The sequence below is a fragment of the Phyllobates terribilis genome, unplaced genomic scaffold (assembly GCF_046119375.1).
Source record: "Phyllobates terribilis strain yellow unplaced genomic scaffold, ASM4611937v1 Scaffold_2__4_contigs__length_985480577, whole genome shotgun sequence".
Lineage (NCBI taxonomy): Eukaryota > Metazoa > Chordata > Amphibia > Anura > Dendrobatidae > Phyllobates > Phyllobates terribilis.
The window spans coordinates 482,562,975-482,583,075 of NW_027362762.1; the positions used below are offsets into that span (position 1 = coordinate 482,562,975).

General features: G+C 41.8%; 1 protein-coding gene across 2 annotated transcripts in view; it reads left to right on the forward strand.

Moving 5' to 3' along the window:
- The window catches only part of MAN1C1 (mannosidase alpha class 1C member 1), a 222,328-nt gene that overhangs the window by 118,989 nt on the left and 83,238 nt on the right, over window positions 1–20,101 (forward strand). For both annotated transcript variants that reach the window (XM_073665861.1, XM_073665862.1), the window contains one exon: window positions 8,321–8,436. In XM_073665861.1, the coding sequence (XP_073521962.1) occupies window positions 8,321–8,436 (116 nt within the window). The remainder of the gene's footprint in view (window positions 1–8,320; window positions 8,437–20,101) is intronic.

Here is a 20,101-nt window from a genome sequence, read left to right on the forward strand (position 1 = left end):
GACATGGGGGCAGAATGGGAGATGAGACATGGGAGCAGAATGGGAGATGACACATGGGGCAGAATGGAAACATGAGGGCAGAGGGGGAGATGTGACATGGGACCAGAATGGAGAAATGGGGCAGAATGGGAGATGAGACACGGGGGCAGAATGGGAGATGAGACATGGAAGCAGAATGGGAGATGAGACATGGGGGCAGAATGGGAGACGACACATGAGGGCATAATGGGAGATGACACATGGGGCAGAATGGGAGATGAGACATGGGGCAGAATGGGAGATGACATGGGGCAGAACGGGAGATGAGACATGGGGCAGAATAGAAACATGGGGGCAGAATGGGAGATGTAACATGGGGCAGAATGGAGACATGGGGCAGAATGGGAGATGAGACATTGGGGCAGAATGGGAGATGAGACATGGGGGCAGAATGGGAGATGAGACATGGGGGCAGAATGGGAGATGAGACATGGGGGTAGAATGGGAGATGAGACATGGGGGTAGAATGGGAGTTGAGACATGGGGGCAGAATGGGAGATGACACATGGGTCAGAATGGAAACATCGTGGTAGAATAGGAGATGTGACATGGGGGCAGAATGGGAGATGAGACATGGGGGTAAAATGGGAGATGAGACATGAGGGCAGAATGGGAGATGACACATGGGGGAAGAATGGTAGATGACACATTGGGGCAGAATGGGAGATGAGACATGGGGGCAGAATGGGAGATGAGACATGGGGGCAGAATGGGAGATTACATTTGGGGCAGAATGGGAGTTGAGACATGGGGCAGAATGGGAGATGAGACATGGGGGCAGAATGGGAGATGACACATGGGGCAGAATGGGAGATGAGACATGGGGGCAAAATGGGAGATGACACATGGGGCAGAATAGGAGATGAGACATGGGGGCAGAATGGGAGATGAGGCATGGGGGCAGAATGGGAAATGACATTGGGGCAGATTGGGAGATGAGACATGGGGGCAGAATGGGAGATGACACATGGGGCAGAAGGAGAGATATGCGGGCAGGATGAAGTCACATGGGGCCAGGATAGGAGAACATATGAGGGCAGGATGAAGACATATGGGTTCCAGAATGGAGAGACATGGGGGCAGATTGGGAGATGACACATGGGGGCAGAATGGAGAGACATGGGGTCAGGATGAAGTCACATGGGGCCAGGATGGGAGAACATATGAGGGCAGGATGGGACATTATTACTGTAGGGGCTAATTAAAGGATATTATTACTGCTGTGATGTATTTTATTTTTGAGGATACTGTTTTCAGTGGGGAGGAGGTCCTTTTACTGTGCAAGGTGACACTGTCACTTTTTTTCTTCATCTGGTGTAGTGTAGAAGTTGGGGAAAAATTGGGGAATGTGCTCTGAAAACTGCTCTAGATAACTATGTGTTATTTTCTGCAGAGACGAGTCCTGGCTGAATGAAGTGATGGCGGTCTGTGTTTGATGAACAAGAAAAGCTAAGATGAAGGACTTCAACTAGAGACGTCAATGTTGAGTCAGTGTGTTACCTGTACACTAACACTATACACTACATACTATACACAGGGCTCCTGTGTATAATATGACTGGTGATCCCTGTATTATCTGTACACTGACACAATATACAGAGCTCCTGTGTATAATGTCATTGGTGATCCCTGTATTACATGTACACTGACACTATATACAGAGCTCCTGTGTATAATGTCACCGGTGATCACTGTATTGCCTATACACTGACAGTATATACAGAGCTCCTGTGTATAATGTCACTGGTGATCACTGTATTACCTGTACACTATATACAGAGCTCCTGTGTATAATGTCACTGATGATCCCTGTATTACCTGTACAATGACACTATATACAGAGCTTCTGTGTATAATGTCAGTGGTGATCACTGTATTACCTTGTATGTGATATTATTCGGTCACTATGTGGTGGTAATATGTGGTCTGGTAATGGTGTGGCAGTATTTGTCCCTTGCACGTAGTATTATTGGTCACTTTTAAAAAATGTATGTGACACATTCTCTTAAAGAAAAATATACTTAAAAAGAGTATTTGGTATTATAAGAAATGTTTAATATGTTAGAGTAGAGTAGGGCCCGGCCAGAAGAGTCTACCTTGTCCTGGTGGCGGCTTAAAAAATCTTTTGGCCAAAACAAAAATGATGGCTATGTATATGATGTGGTGTTCGATGGGAACTGATAATGTGTGATTGGTGGTGGTGGTGCAGAAGTGGAGTTTTTCCAAGAGTGGGCAGTGGGACTGTGGAAGGTTCGAGGGGTGGAGGCGGAGCTGGAGTGGAGGCTGAGCTGGGGTGGACCCTGGGGCGGAATCCCAGGGGGGCCCAAAAATTTTGCCAGTATGGGGCCCTGAAATTCCTGGTGGGCAGCCCTGTCGGTAACAAACAACAATTAGTAACAACTAACAGTCTTGTCTCCTGATTTACATATTTTACACTGGTAACGCCCCATTTCAATTAAAATAACCTCTGGCGGCAGATTCTCAGGGAGATCTATGTCCAAAGATCTTAACAGCTCATTTACATATTAAGAAAAACATGTATTTCTCTGGAATAAGACATCACATTTTAGATATCAAGGTATCATTTTATTCAGCTTCCTATGACCTACATGCCCTTATAGACAGCTTAGGGGGGGGGTGGTCCTACCGACAGATTCCTTTTAAAGATGCATAAGGTGGAAGTAGCAAAATAACATAAAAAGTCCTGAATAATATTCAGCAAGGCATTATATGCAGATTTATATTGATTTTAGTAAATGACTTGATATGGTTTATCAAAAAATACTTATTGCCGCTATCAAACTACTGATAGGCACAGATAGGCATATGACAATCAAAACTTGTAATTATTGTGCTATGAATAGAACAATGTTAAAGGTCCTCTTCTCAGTTCCAGTCTGAGGGTTGTTTCCATAACTGTAATTGATCTTGAATAGCAGCTCTGGTTCAATCTTGTTATTATAAAATACTAATCCCAATATAAAGTGTTGTCTTTTAAACATAATCCATATATATCAGTATATTGTGCCACAATCCACTGAAATAAAATAATCTTGCACAATTCTCTTATAGTCTACTAGCCACCTATATGTGAGTGGGATTTTGTTTAATATGTATGTTTGAGAATACATTTTAAAATAAGAGAATGTTGGACACCTGGCAGGTTTTACGTACAAGTCCTATCCTAGCTAATAGGAAACGTGTCAGATGCAAGTAGTAATACTTTGTACAGAATCGCAGCTAGGTTTTCCTTAAAGAGAATCTGTCAGCACGTTTTCCCTACCCCATTTGAAAGTTGCATGATGTAAGGACAGAGAACCTGATTCCAGCGATGTATTGCTTACTTAACCTGTTGTTTTGATTAAAACCAGTTTTATCTGCTGCAGATCTACTGGTTCTCTGAATGCTGAGCTCTGTATAACCCCGTCCACACCATTGATTGATAGCTTTCTGTGTACACTGTGCATAGGCAGAAAGCTCCCAATCAATAGTGGGAGCGGGGTTATACAGAGATCATGAATAATAATAATAATAATACAATTTTCTTCATTGCTAAAACATTTAAATTGTAACACGAAGAAGGAAAATTCATGTAATTATGGAAATCACAGGATTGATAGACATATTAATAATATGCAAATGATGAAGAAAAGGAAACAAAAATATTCAAAATATCTAAATTTATTTTGTAGCAAAGCGCAGCGCAAATTGTTTTGTCTAAGGAGGTAATCATTATAGAATTAAAATAGCTGTCACCTTGTCACACTGACAGAAAACTGTCCTAGAATGTTAGGAGACATCCTGACAGGGAATGTAGATTGTGAACCCCAATGGGGACAGTGATGATAATGTCTGTAAAGCGCCGTAGAATCAATGGTGCTATATAAGTGACCGATGGGCTGTTAGCCAGCATGGTGTACTACACATAACCATCTGACTTGCATCTTAAAGAAGCCTTATGTGTGCAGCTGGAATACATAGAAATTTCCAAAAGAAAAGACCCAAGTGAATAGTGAGGTTCAATTAGTATAAAAAGCCACAAAAGCAGTAAATGCCTATTTACCACTCAACCTTCAGCCTCATTCAGATGTCCATGGATTTTCTTGTACATAAAATCACGGACCGTTGTTCATCAGTGTTTTGGATCAGATTTTCAGCAATATTTGGTCCATATATAAACAGGTGCTTGGATGCAACAGCGCAAGCAATGAGGAAACAGTGGTACTTGAACAACACTATGTATTTGGCTAGCACAGAAGAAAAATCGATATAGATGAATGTATACACGTACAAATAAGAGCGATCTTATGGCTAACAATAACAAGATCTATACAAAATGTTATAACAGGACGCAGCGATAAGACTAGATATGATTTCTATTCAACGTTCCATTTATATTTATGCTGTTCTGATTATCTAGCACTTAAACAACGGTGGATAGTGATGCCTAATCTGTATGGTTCAGCTTAACGGGCGTCACTCTCACTACCAGGCCCGTTACCGTCGTATTCCCCTTAAGTGATCTTGCTTTCGTTACATTGGCCCTAACGGGAGTCACCAGGGTTTCCCACTAGGTTGCAAGTTCTAGAGATGTGAGTCACGTGATGCAGACTATGCTCGTCACCCCAGCCGTATCTGTTCCTGGGCACGACCCCATCCCACATTCTGTTCCGTATTTCTGCACTGGAAGTAACGGCCTGGACTTCTTTTAAGGACAACGGTGCTCCTCTTCTCTTTGGGCATAATCAGATCTCCAGGGCTTGACCGGCGAAGTCTGGACTTTGGGGCTTGACCAGCGAAGTCTGAGATTTGGGACTTGACTGGCGTGGTCGGGGCTTCGGGACTTGACCTGCGAAGCCTGGGCTTCGGGACTTGACCTGCGAAGTCTGGACTCATCTGGGATCAGATCACTCTCAGTAATCTCTATTGCCGTTACAGCCACGAGTCCATTCCGCCACTCGCATGTCCTCTTCTTCTTACATATGGGCGCCAACTGAGTTTCCACTTCTCGATCCCGGCCTTTTATATTTAGCAACTGCACCACAGCTATCAAGTGACCCAGTGTTCCCTTCAGTCTCTTTCCTCTGGGAACACTCTCTCCATCCTTCAGTTCCTCATGTCTGTTGAGTCCAACCACCAGATGGCGGTATTTAGTTCAGAGTGCTGTGGAATGTTGACTAATTACCGTATTTTTCAGATTATAAGACGGAATTTTTTCCCCAAAATTTTGGGGGGGAAATGGGGGTGCTTCTTATAATCCGAAAGCAGCTTACCAGCTGCGGTAGAGTGGGGTCCCAGGGTCACTGCGCAGGAAGCTGGCGGCGGCAAGAGTGGGGCGATGCTGCGGGCCCCAGGGTGGTAGGAGGGGGTGTTTTGTGGTGCGGGGGCTGAGACGACATTTTGTGAAAGCCCGGAGCCCCCACACTTTCCATGGTTTTCCATGCGGTGGACTTGGGGAAAATGTCCACCGGAGATGGCTCATGCACAGATTGAGATCTCGGCACCTAAAAGTCTATAGTGAATTAAAAACCAATGCCCATCCAGATGTTTCTAATATGTAATAATCCATTACCAGGGGCATCATTACCACCTGGCATCCATACACTGCGTTTCTGCGCCATGTCACAGACTTCTGGGCGAGCACCACTTTTTACTGTTGAAACCTAAGGTATGGCACTACTACAGTGTTGTGCCCCATGTTTTTAGGGATGATGTCTGTGAGGCACTATTTTTAAGGGTAATTATAGAAATGACAACACTTTTTGTGAGGTACAGTATTTGACTACGATGTTCCACACTGAAGGTACACTGATATGGGGAGCTAATTCATCTGCGACAGGCATAGAGTTGGGAGTAGCAGTAGGATTGGGAGTCGGGGTTTGGTTGGAAAAAGGTAGGGAGGGTGTTAGAAATGCTGTCTGACAAAGATTCCTGTATTACAAATGCTGTAGACCAAACTTGTGTCTCGAAGAAGTCTTCATGGTGGTCTGGGCTATATGACACAGATGGGAAGAGTGAAAGACTCTAGTCAGAGAGGACATCATCTATAAGCAATTAGATTTAAATGTACTGTATTCACCTGCAAAACACTTATATAGAATTGATATCTACCACTAAGTGGTTACTGTGTGGTGGTAATCTTGGTCTATGAATCAATATTTTTTTTGCAGCAACAGTATAGTAATACTACCTAATCACTATGTGGTGGTAGGGGTATGTTAGTACTATTAGTCATATTAGTCTTTATATATTGTGTACTGTTAATTAACAGTACGGTAATATTACATAGCCACTATTTAGCGTGTAAGGCTAGCGGTCATGATTTTTAGATATTGTTTGGGCCTTGTATGGAGGTATCATTGATAATATTAGTCTTTGTATAGTGTATTTTGTTCAGTAACAGTATGTAGGTAATAATCACTTTATAATGGTAATATTTGCACAATTATTAGGCAATTTTTATTTTTTCTTTATTAATGTTATTATTGAACAACTTCAGTACTGTCAGTCGTCCAAAAGGTTCATAAACCTGAAACCTGAATATATAAGAAAGTAAAAGTGAGGTTTTGTCTTTCTCAGGAGAATATCTGTGTGCTGAATTATTGGGCAACTAAATGAAAAATGAAAAATTTCCCTTCTCAATTGTTTATTTTCATCTGATACTGTGAGAATAGTAACCAAGCAACTCAAAATGTCCAAAAATACATTTCTGACATTTCAAAAAAATATCAGTGACCAATATAGCAAATCATCTTTTAAAATACCAATCATAAGCCTTCCATCCATGGAGTCTGTCAGTTTCTTAATCTGTTGACGATCAACGTTTTGGGTAGCACCAACCACAGCCTCCCAGACATTGTTCAGAGAGGTGTACTGTTTTCCTTTGCTGTGAATCTTCTGTTTAAGAAGGGCCCAGAAGTTCTCAACAGGGTTTAGGTCTGGTGAGGAAGGGGGCCATATCATTATCTTTTAATCTTTAGGGTCTTTCTGGCTAGACAAACAGTGGACATTTGGATACATACAATGGAGCATTGTCCTGCATAACAATCATGGTTTTCTTGAATGATGCAGAGTTTTTCCTGTACCACTGCTTGAATAAAGTGTCTTCTAAAAACTGGCAGTAGTTTTGGGAGTTGATTTTGAGTTTTTCTTCAACCCGAAAAGCTCCAGCTAGCTAATTTTTAATAATGCCAACCCATAGCAGTACCCCGCCTCCACCTTGCTGGTGTCTGAGTCACAATGGAGGTCTGTGCCCCTTAATAATCCAGCTACGGGCCCATCCATCTGGTCTGTCCAGAATCAGTCTTATCTGGCCCAGTCTTGATGTTTCAATGTCTGTGTCTTGTTCAGTGGTGGTCAGGTTTCAACCCTCCTTACCTTGGCCATGTCTCTGAGCACTGAATACCTTGTACTTCTGGGCACTCCAGGGAGGTTGCAGTTCACGAATATGACAGCACTGGGGGATAATGGCTTCCTGGTGCCTTCATGTTTGATTCTTATCAATTCTTTGACAATCAATGTGCATTTTTTTTTCTCAACACAGTTTTTGCGACCCTGTTGACTGTTTCCAACAAAACTTTTGATAGTTCTGCAATCACGCACCAATATCTTAGCAATTTTAAGAGTCCTGCATCCCTCTGTAAGACTTAACATTTTTGACTTTTCAGAGTCAGTTAAGTCTCTGCTTTTGGCCCATTGTACCTGAGTTAAACAAGCTGCCTAATAATTCTGCACACCTTGATCCTTGATCCTTAGGTCACACCGTCACTGATTACACAAATACACATCACCTGATCTGCTTCACCCAATAAGCCTTCAAGTTTATACAGCTTAGAGTTGGAAAATATGCACAAAAATGATGTGATCAAAATACTTGTCTAATAATTCTGCCCAAAGTGTAGTGGCAACAATCGTATATGATGACTGTCCACTCTGCACAGTTGTACAGGTTAATGATTGTTTTGTAGAATTTTGTGTAAAAACATAAAAAACAATTAAAAAAAAGCCCAGCATTTAAGGCTTTATCCCTTGGTGAGTTCACAAGTTACTAAAAGCTTTCGACTTGACCCAATATAATACACTGTGTGCTGGTAAACCTACAGATTGCATAAAGCATTTAATTAGGAATCCATCAAATGACAATACTGAGTGGAATCTGGACTTTAACAGCCACTTGGCATGGATGCTTAACAGCATGATTTGCATGTGCACAAATGAAATGTCGGATTAATTTCCTTATCATCCTTCCTGTACAAATTGTGTGTCGCTTCTCCTTCTATAGATCATGTGTCTCTTGGAGGACTTGGTGACAGCTTCTATGAATACTTAATCAAGTCTTGGCTGATGTCAGCCAAACAAGATAATGAAGCAAAGGGCATGTACTACGAAGCTGTGGAGGTAGGAAACACATGTTTTGTCTTGTTTTGTCAGTAATGTACATTCCAATTTTTATATGTAGGAAGATGACATATGAGGTTTATATGTATAACTAGTAGGCGTGATCCACTCATCAGGATTACCACATACAATTAGAGAGAACGAGATAGGAGATAGAAGTGCTTTCTGAAGAATCGCCAAGATTATAGACATACAGTGTAGGTGGCATCTATTTTATACAGATTAGATCACATAGAAACAGGAGTACAAGAAACCAAGGGAATAAGTCAGAATCCAGGAATAGCAAGTGTCCTAGCATTCGATAAAAGTCTGATTGCTGGGGATTTCACTGGCTGAGTAGTGTCATTGTTGTCACAGGTATTTTAAGTCCATTTGCTTGCCAGTTCCCCTGGAGCCTGATCTCTTTCCATTGATGGTTATCTGTGGCACTGATAATAAACTGAAAAGTTGAAAGGTTGGCCTAAGATCAATATTCAGGGCCGTATTTGGTATTCATGCTGCCCTAGGCACTTTAAGTGGTCACGCCCCCTACTGATAAGTCAAACTATGAGCAGGTGTGCACAGGACATCTATTAAAGCCAGATCTGCTATGTAACCCGCCTGGAAAAGCGCTAATTAAACGCTAAAAAGAATGAACATCTTCACTTGCTGCACATGCGGTATGTTCAGTCTTTTGAGCTTCTTTTAACAGCTTCAGGTTTTCAAAGACTCCAAGAGGTTAAAATAGATAACCTGACCATTTTTCATGCTACCACTAGGAAGCCGCTCACTAGTGCTTAATACAATTTCAATTTAAAAAGTTATGGCCATAAGATGTTGGAAAATAAGCAAAAAAATAGCCGCTTTAGGACAAAAAAGGGCCTCAGTGTGTCCTAATGTGTCTTCAGCCTGTAAATCTCACGGGATTCGCAGATGTCTAAAACACATTGTGTGCACATACCCTAAAAGCTCACATACCATTTAGTTAGTAGTTAAGGTACTCACACATTAGACTAAAGTTGGCCGAACCCAGATATAGACAGATTCCGCCGACAGTCTAATGATTGTCAAGGAGATAAGGATCCAGCATCTCCGAATTCAGACTGTGGATCATTTTGTTCTCTAAAAGATAAGCACACTTCGGAGATGTCTAGCAGCAGTTCTCTTATAGAGAACACAAGATTGCTCAATAAAGCGAGCGCTCCTGTGTATGGGAGAGTCGGATCCTCTCCTATAAAATATTCCCACCACACCATCCCTCCTTATATACTATGACCACCACACTGCCCGCCCATGTGTACTATGACCATCACACTGCCCCCTTATAAACTAAAACGCCACACTGTCCACCCTTATAAATTATACCCACCCACCACACCTTCCTCAAATATGAACTATGATCTTCACACTGTCCCCACATCATGCTGCTCCCTCTTCAATGTCCCACTAATGCTTGCTGTCCCCACTCCATACTGAGCCATCCAAGCTGCCCCTCTTCATACTGTGCCCTCACACTGCTCCTCTCTATATTGATCCCCATGCTGCCATTTCTCCATACTGATCTACCCATGCTGCCCTTTCTCCATAATGAGACCCTTCACGCTGCCGCCTCTCCACAATGAGACCCTCACGCTGCCTCCTCTCCATACTGCGACCCTTCACACTACCCCACTTTTCATACTGAGCCCCCTACATTTCCCCTCTCCATACTGGGCCCCCCATGCTGCCCTCTCTCTATACTGACCGCCCCACACTGTTCCCCCACCATACTGAGTCCTTACACTGTCCCCCATCCATTTTGTCCCTTGCACTATCCCGTCACTCTGTAACCCATCCTAACCTCCAGTTTACAGTTATAGCCCCCTAAACCCCAGTCAATAGTAATAGCCCCACTAAACCCCAGTCTACAGTAATAACCCCCAGTCTACAGTAATAGCTCCCCTAGCCCTCAGTCTATAGTAATAGTCCCCCCTAACCCACAGTCTACAGTAATAGACCCCTAACCCGAAGCCTAAAAAAATACCCCCTAAGCCCAGCCTACAGTGATAGCACCCCTAACCCCCAGTATACAGTAATAGCCGCCCTAACCCAGTCTACAGTAAAAGCCCCCATATACTCAGAGTCTACAGTAATAGCCCCCTATAACCCAGTCTACATGAATAGCTCCCCTAACTCCCAGCCTACAGTGATAGCCCCCATAACCCCCAGTCCACAATAAAAGCACCACCTAACTCCCATTCTACAGTAAATGACCCCCTAACCCCCAGTCTACAGTAATAGCCCCCCTAACCCCCAGTCTAAAGTAAAAGCCCCCCTAACCCCCAGTCTACAGTAAAAGTCCCCCTAACCCCCAGTCTACAGTAATAGACCCCTTAACCACCAGTCTACAGTAAAAGCCTCTCTAACCACCAGTCTACAGTTAAAGCCCCCTAAACCCCAGTCTGCAGTAACAGCCCCCCTAAACCCCAGCCTACAGTAATAGCCCGCTTAACCACCAGTATACAGTAATAGCCCCCTAAACCTCAGTCTACAGTAATAGCCCCCCAACCCCCAGTCTACAGAAATAGCCCCCCAAAAACCCAGTCTACAGTAATAGCCCCCCTAACCCCCAGCCTTCAGTGATCCCCCCAACCTCTAGTCTACATAAATAGCCCCTCTAAACCCCAGTCTACAGTAAAAGCACCACCTAATCCCCAGTCTATAGTAATAGCCCCCCTAAACCCCCCAAATTACCTGATCCTGTGTCTATCCTCCCCCGGCAGTGTTGACTGTCTTCGTCCTTCATCGCGCTGCACGTACAGTACAGACCAAAAGTTTGGACACACCTTCTCATTTAAAGATTTTTCTGTATTTTATTGACTATGAAAATTGTACATTCACACTGAAGGCATCAAAACTATGACTTAACACATGTGGAATTATATACTTAACAAAAAAGTGTGAAACAACTGAAAATATGTCTTATATTTTAGGTTCTTCAAAGTAGCCACCTTTTGCTTTGATGACTGCTTTGCACACTCTTGGCATTCTCTTGATGAGCTTCAAGAGGTAGTCACCGGAAATGGTTTTCACTTCATAGGTGTGCCCTGTCATGGTTAATAAGTGGGATTTCTTGCCTTATAAATGGGGTTGAGACCATCAGTTATGTTGTGCAGAAGTCAGGTCGATACACAGCTGAATAGACTGTTAGAATTTGTATTATGGCAAGAAAAAAGCAGCTAAGTAAAGAAAAACGAGTGGCCGTCATTACTTTAAGAAATGAAGGTCAGTCAGTCAGTCCGAAAAATAGGGAAAACTTTGAAAGTATCCCCAAGTGCAGTTGCAAATAAAATCAAGCGCTACAAAGAAACTGGCTCACATGAGGACCGCCCCAGGAAAGGAAGACCAAGAGTCACCTCTGCTTCTGAGAATAAGTTTATCCGAGTCACCAGCCTCAGGAATCGCAGGTTAACAGAAGCTCAGATTAGAGACCATGTCAATGCTACACAGAGTTCTAGCAGCAGACACATCTCTGCAACAACTGTTAAGAGGAGACTTTGTGCAGCAGGCCTTCATGGTAAAATAGCTGCTAGGAAACCACTGCTAAGGACAGGCAACAAGCAGAAGAGACTTGTTTGGGCTAAAGAACACAAGGAATGGACATCATACCAGTGGAAATCTGTGCTTTGGTCTGATGAGTCCAAATTTAAGATCTTTGGTTCCAACCACCGTGTCTTTGTGCGACGCAGAAAAGGTGAACGGATGGACTCTACATGCCTGGTTCCCACCGTGAAGCATGGAGGAGGAGGTGTGATGGTGTGGGGGTGCTTTGCTGGTGACACTGTTGTGGATTTATTCAAAATTGAAGGCATACTGAACCAGCATCTTGCAGCGGCATGCTATTCTATCCGGTTTGCGTTTAGTTGGACCATCATGTATTTTTCAACAGGACAATGACCCCAAACACACCTCGAGGCTGTGTAAGGGCTATTTGACCAAGAAGGAGAGTGATGGGGTGCTACGCCAGATGACCTGGCCTCCACAGTCACCAGACCTTAACCCAATCGAGATGGTTTGGGGTGAGCTGGACCGCAGAGTGAAGGCAAAAGGGCCAACAGGTGCTAAGCATCTCTGGGAACTCCTTCAAGATTGTTGGAAGACCATTTCCGGTGACTACCTCTTGAAGCTCATCAAGAGAATGCCAAGAGTGTGCAAAGCAGTCATCAAAGCAAAAGGTGGCTACTTTGAAGAACCTAGAATATAAGACATATTTTCAGTTGTTTCACACTTTTTTGTTAAGTATATAATTCCACATGTGTTAATTCATAGTTTTGATGCCTTCAGTGTGAATGTATAATTTTCATAGTCATGAAAATACAGAAAAGTCTTTAAAGGAGAAGGTGTGTCCAAACTTTTGGTCTGTACTGTACGTCAGCAGCGTTTGGACGCCTTACAGACGTGAATACAAATGAATGGAGTTGAACGCTGCCCCCTCCTCTGAAAACTGTAAAGTTAATTCATTGCACTCTCAAGAATCTGATGATGCAAAGTTTAATTTATTTATACAACAAAACCAAGAAAACTATCAAACCAGTGGTGAGTGGCAACAATAGAGACGTTTCGGCCTGTTAATGGCCTTATTCAATTCAGTCGCTATTTCTGCTGGTTAGTATGTAGCCTAGTGGTTTAGGTTGTATTTCAAAGAAGAACCACTGCTGTGGTAGACTTTTTATAATCCAGGGGGCGCTGGCAGTGAGCAAACCTCAAGAGTAGTAGATGCCGGTATTCCGCATTTTGTGGGGCGCTGTGGATGCTAGAATGGCGCTTGAGTATAGCGGCGATAACAGCGCCTTGCTTCTGGGGGGCCTATTGAGAGTGGGAGGTTGTTTTGAGCTATGGCAGAAATACCAAGAGGGCATGCACCTTGGTGACAAAATTTGTGCATTATGTACAAATGTGCCATTAATACTGTTCCCTAATGTCCCCTAATATTCCTATGTGTATTATTACAAAACAGAGCAGAGCTGATGGATTTGTGATAAAGTTTGCATCTAATTACATTGGCTAGCAGTAAACCACATGTGCTTTATTACAAATTATTGGGGTTTCATGATTCATTCTAATGACACACCGGCTATCTGACTAATTTTTTTATTTCTTTATTTTCATTTGATAAGCGATTAAATACATTTGTGGCATCAAAGGTTTAATATAAATGGTCATAATATTCTTATATTATTGTATTTTGAGATCAGTTTATGTGAGTTATTACTAGAGCCCTCAAGGGTTCTTTCATCCCAAAATACCATTGTTTGATTACCTACAGTAGATATTCTACATGTTTCATCAGCTTTTAGTAATGACTAAGTGGATGATGTATGATCACTGTACACACTGGTAAATTGATGCATATGGAGGTAAAAATGTTTCATGACTGATGGCATTGACATTTCTAATGAACACTTCCTATATAACAAACATTATAAAGAAGAAAACTACTAGCTAGCATTTAGCTTTATATGTATGACCCACAAGAGTTAATGCTGAAGATACAGTGTTTTTATTGCTGTATATAAAATGTGATTACAGCTAATGGATTATACTTTGTGCTGCTAAAAAGCTGATTCTACAATTTGCGAACTAGTGAATGCTGAACATTGCATTCAGTGTTTATATTCAATCTTCTGCATTTCAGTAAATTGGGGAACATTAAAGAGCGTCTTTTGTTTTGTCTGGATGCTATCGCCATAGTAGCTAACTATAGGATGCTTACAGTACATGCAGTGTTCAGCATAAATGCGTACACTCCCAACAGATTTGTCAGAAAACCTATAGTTTCCTTTCAGAATCAATGTGTTCTATGGGATACCATACTCCAAAAAACTCCCACAAATTTTGGCCATTGATTGCAAACAAGATTTGTGATTTTGTACAACCAAATAAAGTGATTTTCCAAACAAATCAATTCATGACCATGTCACAGAAATGTGAGTACATCCCAATGAAAGTCTTAGGAGCAAAGCTAAAGTTTAGACCACAAAATTCTAATGAACAAGAATTCAACCATAGATAAATCTAATTATTCATTAAAAGAGTGTCCAGCTGACAGATCTCTATAAAAGGGCGTTATTTAACATAGAAAACACCTTCCCATTTCATGCTGTCTGCAATGGCACCAAATGGAAGAGAAATGTCACAAGAACTGAGAAAGAAATGATTTCTTTATCTAAGAAAGGCTACAAGAAGATCAGTAAAGCTTTACTTATCAGGAGAATACTGTAGCAAAAGTGATACAAACATTTAACAAGGGAACTGCAACCATCTCACAGAGATGTCCAGGCTGATCTTGGAAGTTAACATCTAAACAGGAGCATCTTCTGACGAGAAGGGTTAAAGAAAATCGACATACAAGTTCACTTAAGCTATCTAAAGAAGAAGCAAGCCAAAATGGGGTGAGTGTTTACCATGACACAATACCGTGTACACTGCAGATGAATGGCATTGTGACACTAGTCACAACGCATGGAGGCAGGGTAGTCAAACGTTCCAGGATCAGATACCAAGAGAGCATGCCGTAAACTAAAGGAAAAAGACAAAGGCGTAGTCAGGTCATGGGCCAAGGTCAGATTACCAGGAAGATAGCGGAGAAGAGCAAAGCAAAGAGGCTAAGCAAATGGATGGTCAGAATGAGGTCCAAGGTCAGGCAGCAAACAGAGCACATAAATACAAGGCAAACATGGACCACCAAGCAAATGCTATGACTGGCAGAGAACTGGGACTGACCCAAGTAGCTGGGTAATCACTTAGAACAGGGAACACCTGAAAGAAGCTAAGCACCTCCCAGTCTCAGATTAGACGGCTGAGTTGCCTATCAAAATACCAACAGCTCAGCACACCCTTGCACTAGATTGGATGATTGAGCTATATATCAAAATACTGACAGCTCAGCACGCCTCTACACTAGATTAGATGACTAAGCTGTATATCAAAGTACTGACAGCTCAGCACGCCTCTACACTAGATTGGACGACTGAGCAGTCACTCACTGCATCCAAGACACACCAAGCGGAGGAATTGTGACAGTTATGCATGGGTGTCATACATGAAGGAAACCTCTCCTAAAGCCCATAAACAAATAAGCCCAACTACAATGTGCCAGGACCCATGTTGAAAAATATGAAGACTACTGAGACTCTATACTCTGGAGTAATGAAATTAAGATAAATGTTTTTGGAACTGATTCATGGCTTCCAAACAGTATGGTGTTGCAAAGGTGTGGAGTAGAAAATAAAATGAATGGTGCCTACAGTGAAACATTGTGGTGCCAGTGTCCTTATGTGGGGCTGTATGAGTGCGCACGGTGTCAGAGGGCTACATTTCATTGATGTTGTCATGAATTCACAGATGTACTGCTCTATATTGAAAGAGAAGATGCTACCATCACTCCGTGACCTTGGTAGGTGTGCACTTCTCCAACATGACAGTGATCCATTATTTTATTTTTGTTAGCCACTAAAAGGTATCATAACTACAAGATTATATTGTTTTTCCCACTGTAGATTTTGATGTTGGATGTATTCATTTTTGCATCAACAAATTTGAGTAAAACTGAAGATTTTGTAATAAAAATTACATTATTATATTATTAACCTTGCTTATCTTATGGGTTAAAATGTTCTATGACACTCTGTCTTGTCAAAATTTTGGAAATTGTTCTTGATTAAAATCTTACTTTTCAAAGTGTACTCATTAATACTGAGCACCGTGAGCATAGACAGAATAGGTACAATTCCAGAACAGTACTCAAAGTGCTTCACTGTGATTTATTAGGAGTACATGTCTATATCATATTGCCATTTAGTCTTACACGGGGAGGTAATCATCTGAACAATTGTTCCTATGAACAACCACTCCTGATGATTGCCTAAAGTAAAAGTGTTCAACAAAACAATTAATTATAATGTGTTGATTATTATTGATCGCATAGTTTTGCTGATCTAAAAATCATTCTTGGTCGACAATACTTGCACCCATCCCCATGTAAGCAGAGGATGAACTGTCAAAAGGGTTTCACACAGATGACTGCATACATGAATATTTGTATGATCTCCTCGCTTTTATTGCTTTACGTAAATGTTAATAGGATTGTCTTCCTATACGTTGATTATGAATGTAGTCTCTTCAGAGAGGAAGAGGAAAGAAACTCTAGTGCCACCTATTGGAAGTAGCAATCCTAAAAGTCTACATCAAGCCTTGCCAATTTGCAGACACATGTTTCGGAGTGTTTACTATTCATCAATGCAAAGCAGGAAAACTGGCTTGACTGGGTGAGAAGCCTCTAACAGGGGTTCTATGGGGTAAAGTTTCTCCTTGTGGAGAGCGCCAAGTGGACGTAGGGAGGACATGTAATTCTCCTAAGGGAATTTATATATCTTTGTAGCCTCTTCATAGAGGAAGAGGACAGGAAATCTCCACAAGTAGAAACTTTACGTCTTAGAAAACATATCATCAATTGGCACTAATTGAAGACAATTTAGCTGCTTAAATAAATGGATCTCAATTGATTCGATGACCCCTGGCGAGTAAGAGTGCAAAATTATTGCTGAATCTTTCTTTCACATGCAAAATCCTCAGAATCGATTAACTGCCTCTTTAATTCTTCCTACACTACCATAAGGTTACATAAAATTAAAATCAGCCTTCAAATTTGTTTCATGTAAAGATTATACAAGGAAAAGAAATGTGACCTGCTCTTCTCCAACCTTGGTGATTCGAAACACTGTGTGAGTCACAAAATGTTTCTCAGCCACATCTAGAAGAATAGTAGAACTGGAAAGGAGTTTTCTTTGAACCCCTACTCAGTTCCTTGTTTAGTAGTAAATGAAATAGAGAATTGAGTACTCTGAGACAACCTTGTCATTGGCCCTAAATCTACAAATATGCCTACATTTCTTGTACGTACAGTACAGACCAAAAGTTTGGACACACCTTCTCATTTAAAGATTTTTCTGTATTTTCATGACTTTGAAAATTGTACATTCACACTGAAGGCATCAAAACTATGAATTAACACATGTGGAATTATATACTTAACAAAAAAGTGTGAAACAGCTGAAAATATGTCTTATATTCTAGGTTCTTCAAAGTAGCCACCTTTTGCTTTGACGACTGCTTTGCACACTCTTGGCATTCTCTTGATGACCTTCAAGAGGTAGTCACCGGAAATGGTCTTCCAACAATCTTGAAGGAGTTCCCAGAGATGCTTAGCACTTGTTGGCCCTTTTGCCTTCACTCTGCGGTCCAGCTCACCCCAAACCATCTCGATTGGGTTCAGGTCTGGTGACTGTGGAGGCCAGGTCATCTGGCGTAGCACCCTATCACTCTCCTTCTTGGTCAAATAGCCCTTACACAGCCTGGAGGTGTGTTTGGGGTCATTGTCCTGTTGAAAAATAAATGATGGTCCAACTAAACGCTAACCGGATGGAATAGCATGCCTCTGCAAGATGCTGTGGTAGCCATGCTGGTTCAGTATGCCTTCAATTTTGAATAAATCCCCAACAGTGTCACCAGCAAAGCACCAACACACCACCACACCTCCTCCTCCATGCTTTACAGTGGGAACCAGGCATGTAGAGTCCATCCGTTCACCTTTTCTGCGTCGCTCAAAGACACGGTGGTTGGAACCAAAGAACTGAAATTTGGACTCCTCAGACCAAAGCACAGATTTCCACTGGTCTAATGTCCATTCCTTGTGTTCTTTAGCCCAAACTTGTCTCTTCTGCTTGTTGCCTGTCCTTAGCAGTGGTTTCCTAGCAGCTATTTTACCATGAAGGCCTAATGCACAAAGTCTCCTCTTAACAGTTGTTGTAGAGATGTGTCTGCTGCTAGAACTCTGTGTGGCATTCACCTGGTCTCTAATCTGAGCTGCTGTTAGCCTGCGATTTCTGAGGCTGGCGACTCGGATAAACTTATCCTCAGAAGCAGAGGTGACTCTTGGTCTTCCTTTCCTGGGGCGGTCCTCATGTAAGCCAGTTTCTTTGTAGCGCTTGATGGTTTTTGCAACTGCACTTGGGGATACTTTCAAAGTTTGCCCAATTTTTCAGACTGACTGACCTTCATTTCTTAAAGTAATGATGGCCACTCATTTTTCTTTACTTAGTTACTTTTTTCTTGCCATAATACAAATTCTAACAGTCTATTCAGTAGGACTATCAGCTGTGTATCCACCTGACTTCTGCACAACACAACTGATGGTCCCAACCCCATTTATAAGGCAAGAAATCCCACTTATTAAACCTGACAGGGCACACCTGTGAAGTGAAAACCATTTCCAGTGACTACCTCTTGAAGCTCATCAAGAGTATGCCAAGAGTGCGCAAAGCAGTCATCAAAGCAAAAGGTGGCTACTTTGAAGAACCTAGAATATAAGACATATTTTCAGTTGTTTCACACTTTTTTGTTAAGTATATAATTCCACATGTGTTAATTCATAGTTTTGATGCCTTCAGTCATGAAAATACAGACAAATCTTTAAATGAGAAGGTCTGTCCAAACTTTTGGTCTGTACTGTATGTACTGGACAGAAGGACCACTTTCATTTCTGCACATAATTCTGCTGTTCTGTCAGTTCTCTGTGTGTCATTCTACATTGTGTTCCAAATTATTATGCAAATAATATTTTCTCAGATTTTCCCAAATTACCTATATGAATTGCAGTCATTGTAATTTTCCAGTCAAATAACTATTAGAGTACAATTGAAAGGTTTTTGTACAAACTGCCTATGATAACAATATATTTTTTAAAAAATAAAAAACTCAAACTGCACTCAAAATGCATGTTCCAAATTATTATGCACAGCAGAGTTTTCAACCTTTTCATTTTAATAAAGAACAAAAAAATGGTCATTTTTGAAATTATAAGCATTAGCAGGTTATTACAAACTGAAATCAAACAGCTTTCAACTCAAAACTTTATTCTAGGTGATGTTACATTTGCACATAGGACCCTTTGTTCGAAAGGAGCTTCTGAACTCTCTCGTCCATTGAATTTGTCAGGTTTTGGATGGTTTCTGCTTCAATTGTTTTGCATGAGGACAGAATACCCTCCCAGAGCTGTTGCTTAGATGTGAACTGCCTCCCGCCATCATAGACACTCCTTTTGATGATGCCCCAGAGGTTCTCAATGGGGTTGAGGTCAGGGGAGCATGGGTGCCACACCATAAGTTTGTCCCATTTTATGCCCATAGCAGCCAGAGATGCAGATGTGTTATGTGCAGCATGAGACGGGGCATTATCATGCATGAAATGATCTCGATGGTCCAGATGGATGGAGTGAAGGATGGCTGGTTGATGGACACCCCATGCAAACACTGCTACGGCGCTAACAAGGAGGAGGTGGAGTAATGTTTTGGTCTGGAATCATGGAGAGAGAGATTGTCGGACCTTTTAAGATTCCTGAAGGGGTAAAGATGAACTCCATAATGTATGTTGAGTTTCTCAAACAGCACTTCCTTCGATGGTTCAAGAAGGAGAACCGTGTATTCCGCAGCAAGATCATTTTCATGCATGATAATGCACCGTCTCATGCTGCACATAACACATCTGCATCTCTGGCTGCTATGGGCATAAAAGGGGACAAACTTATGATGTGGCCCCCATGCTCCCCTGACCTCAACCCCATTGAGAACCTCTGGAGCATCATCAAAAG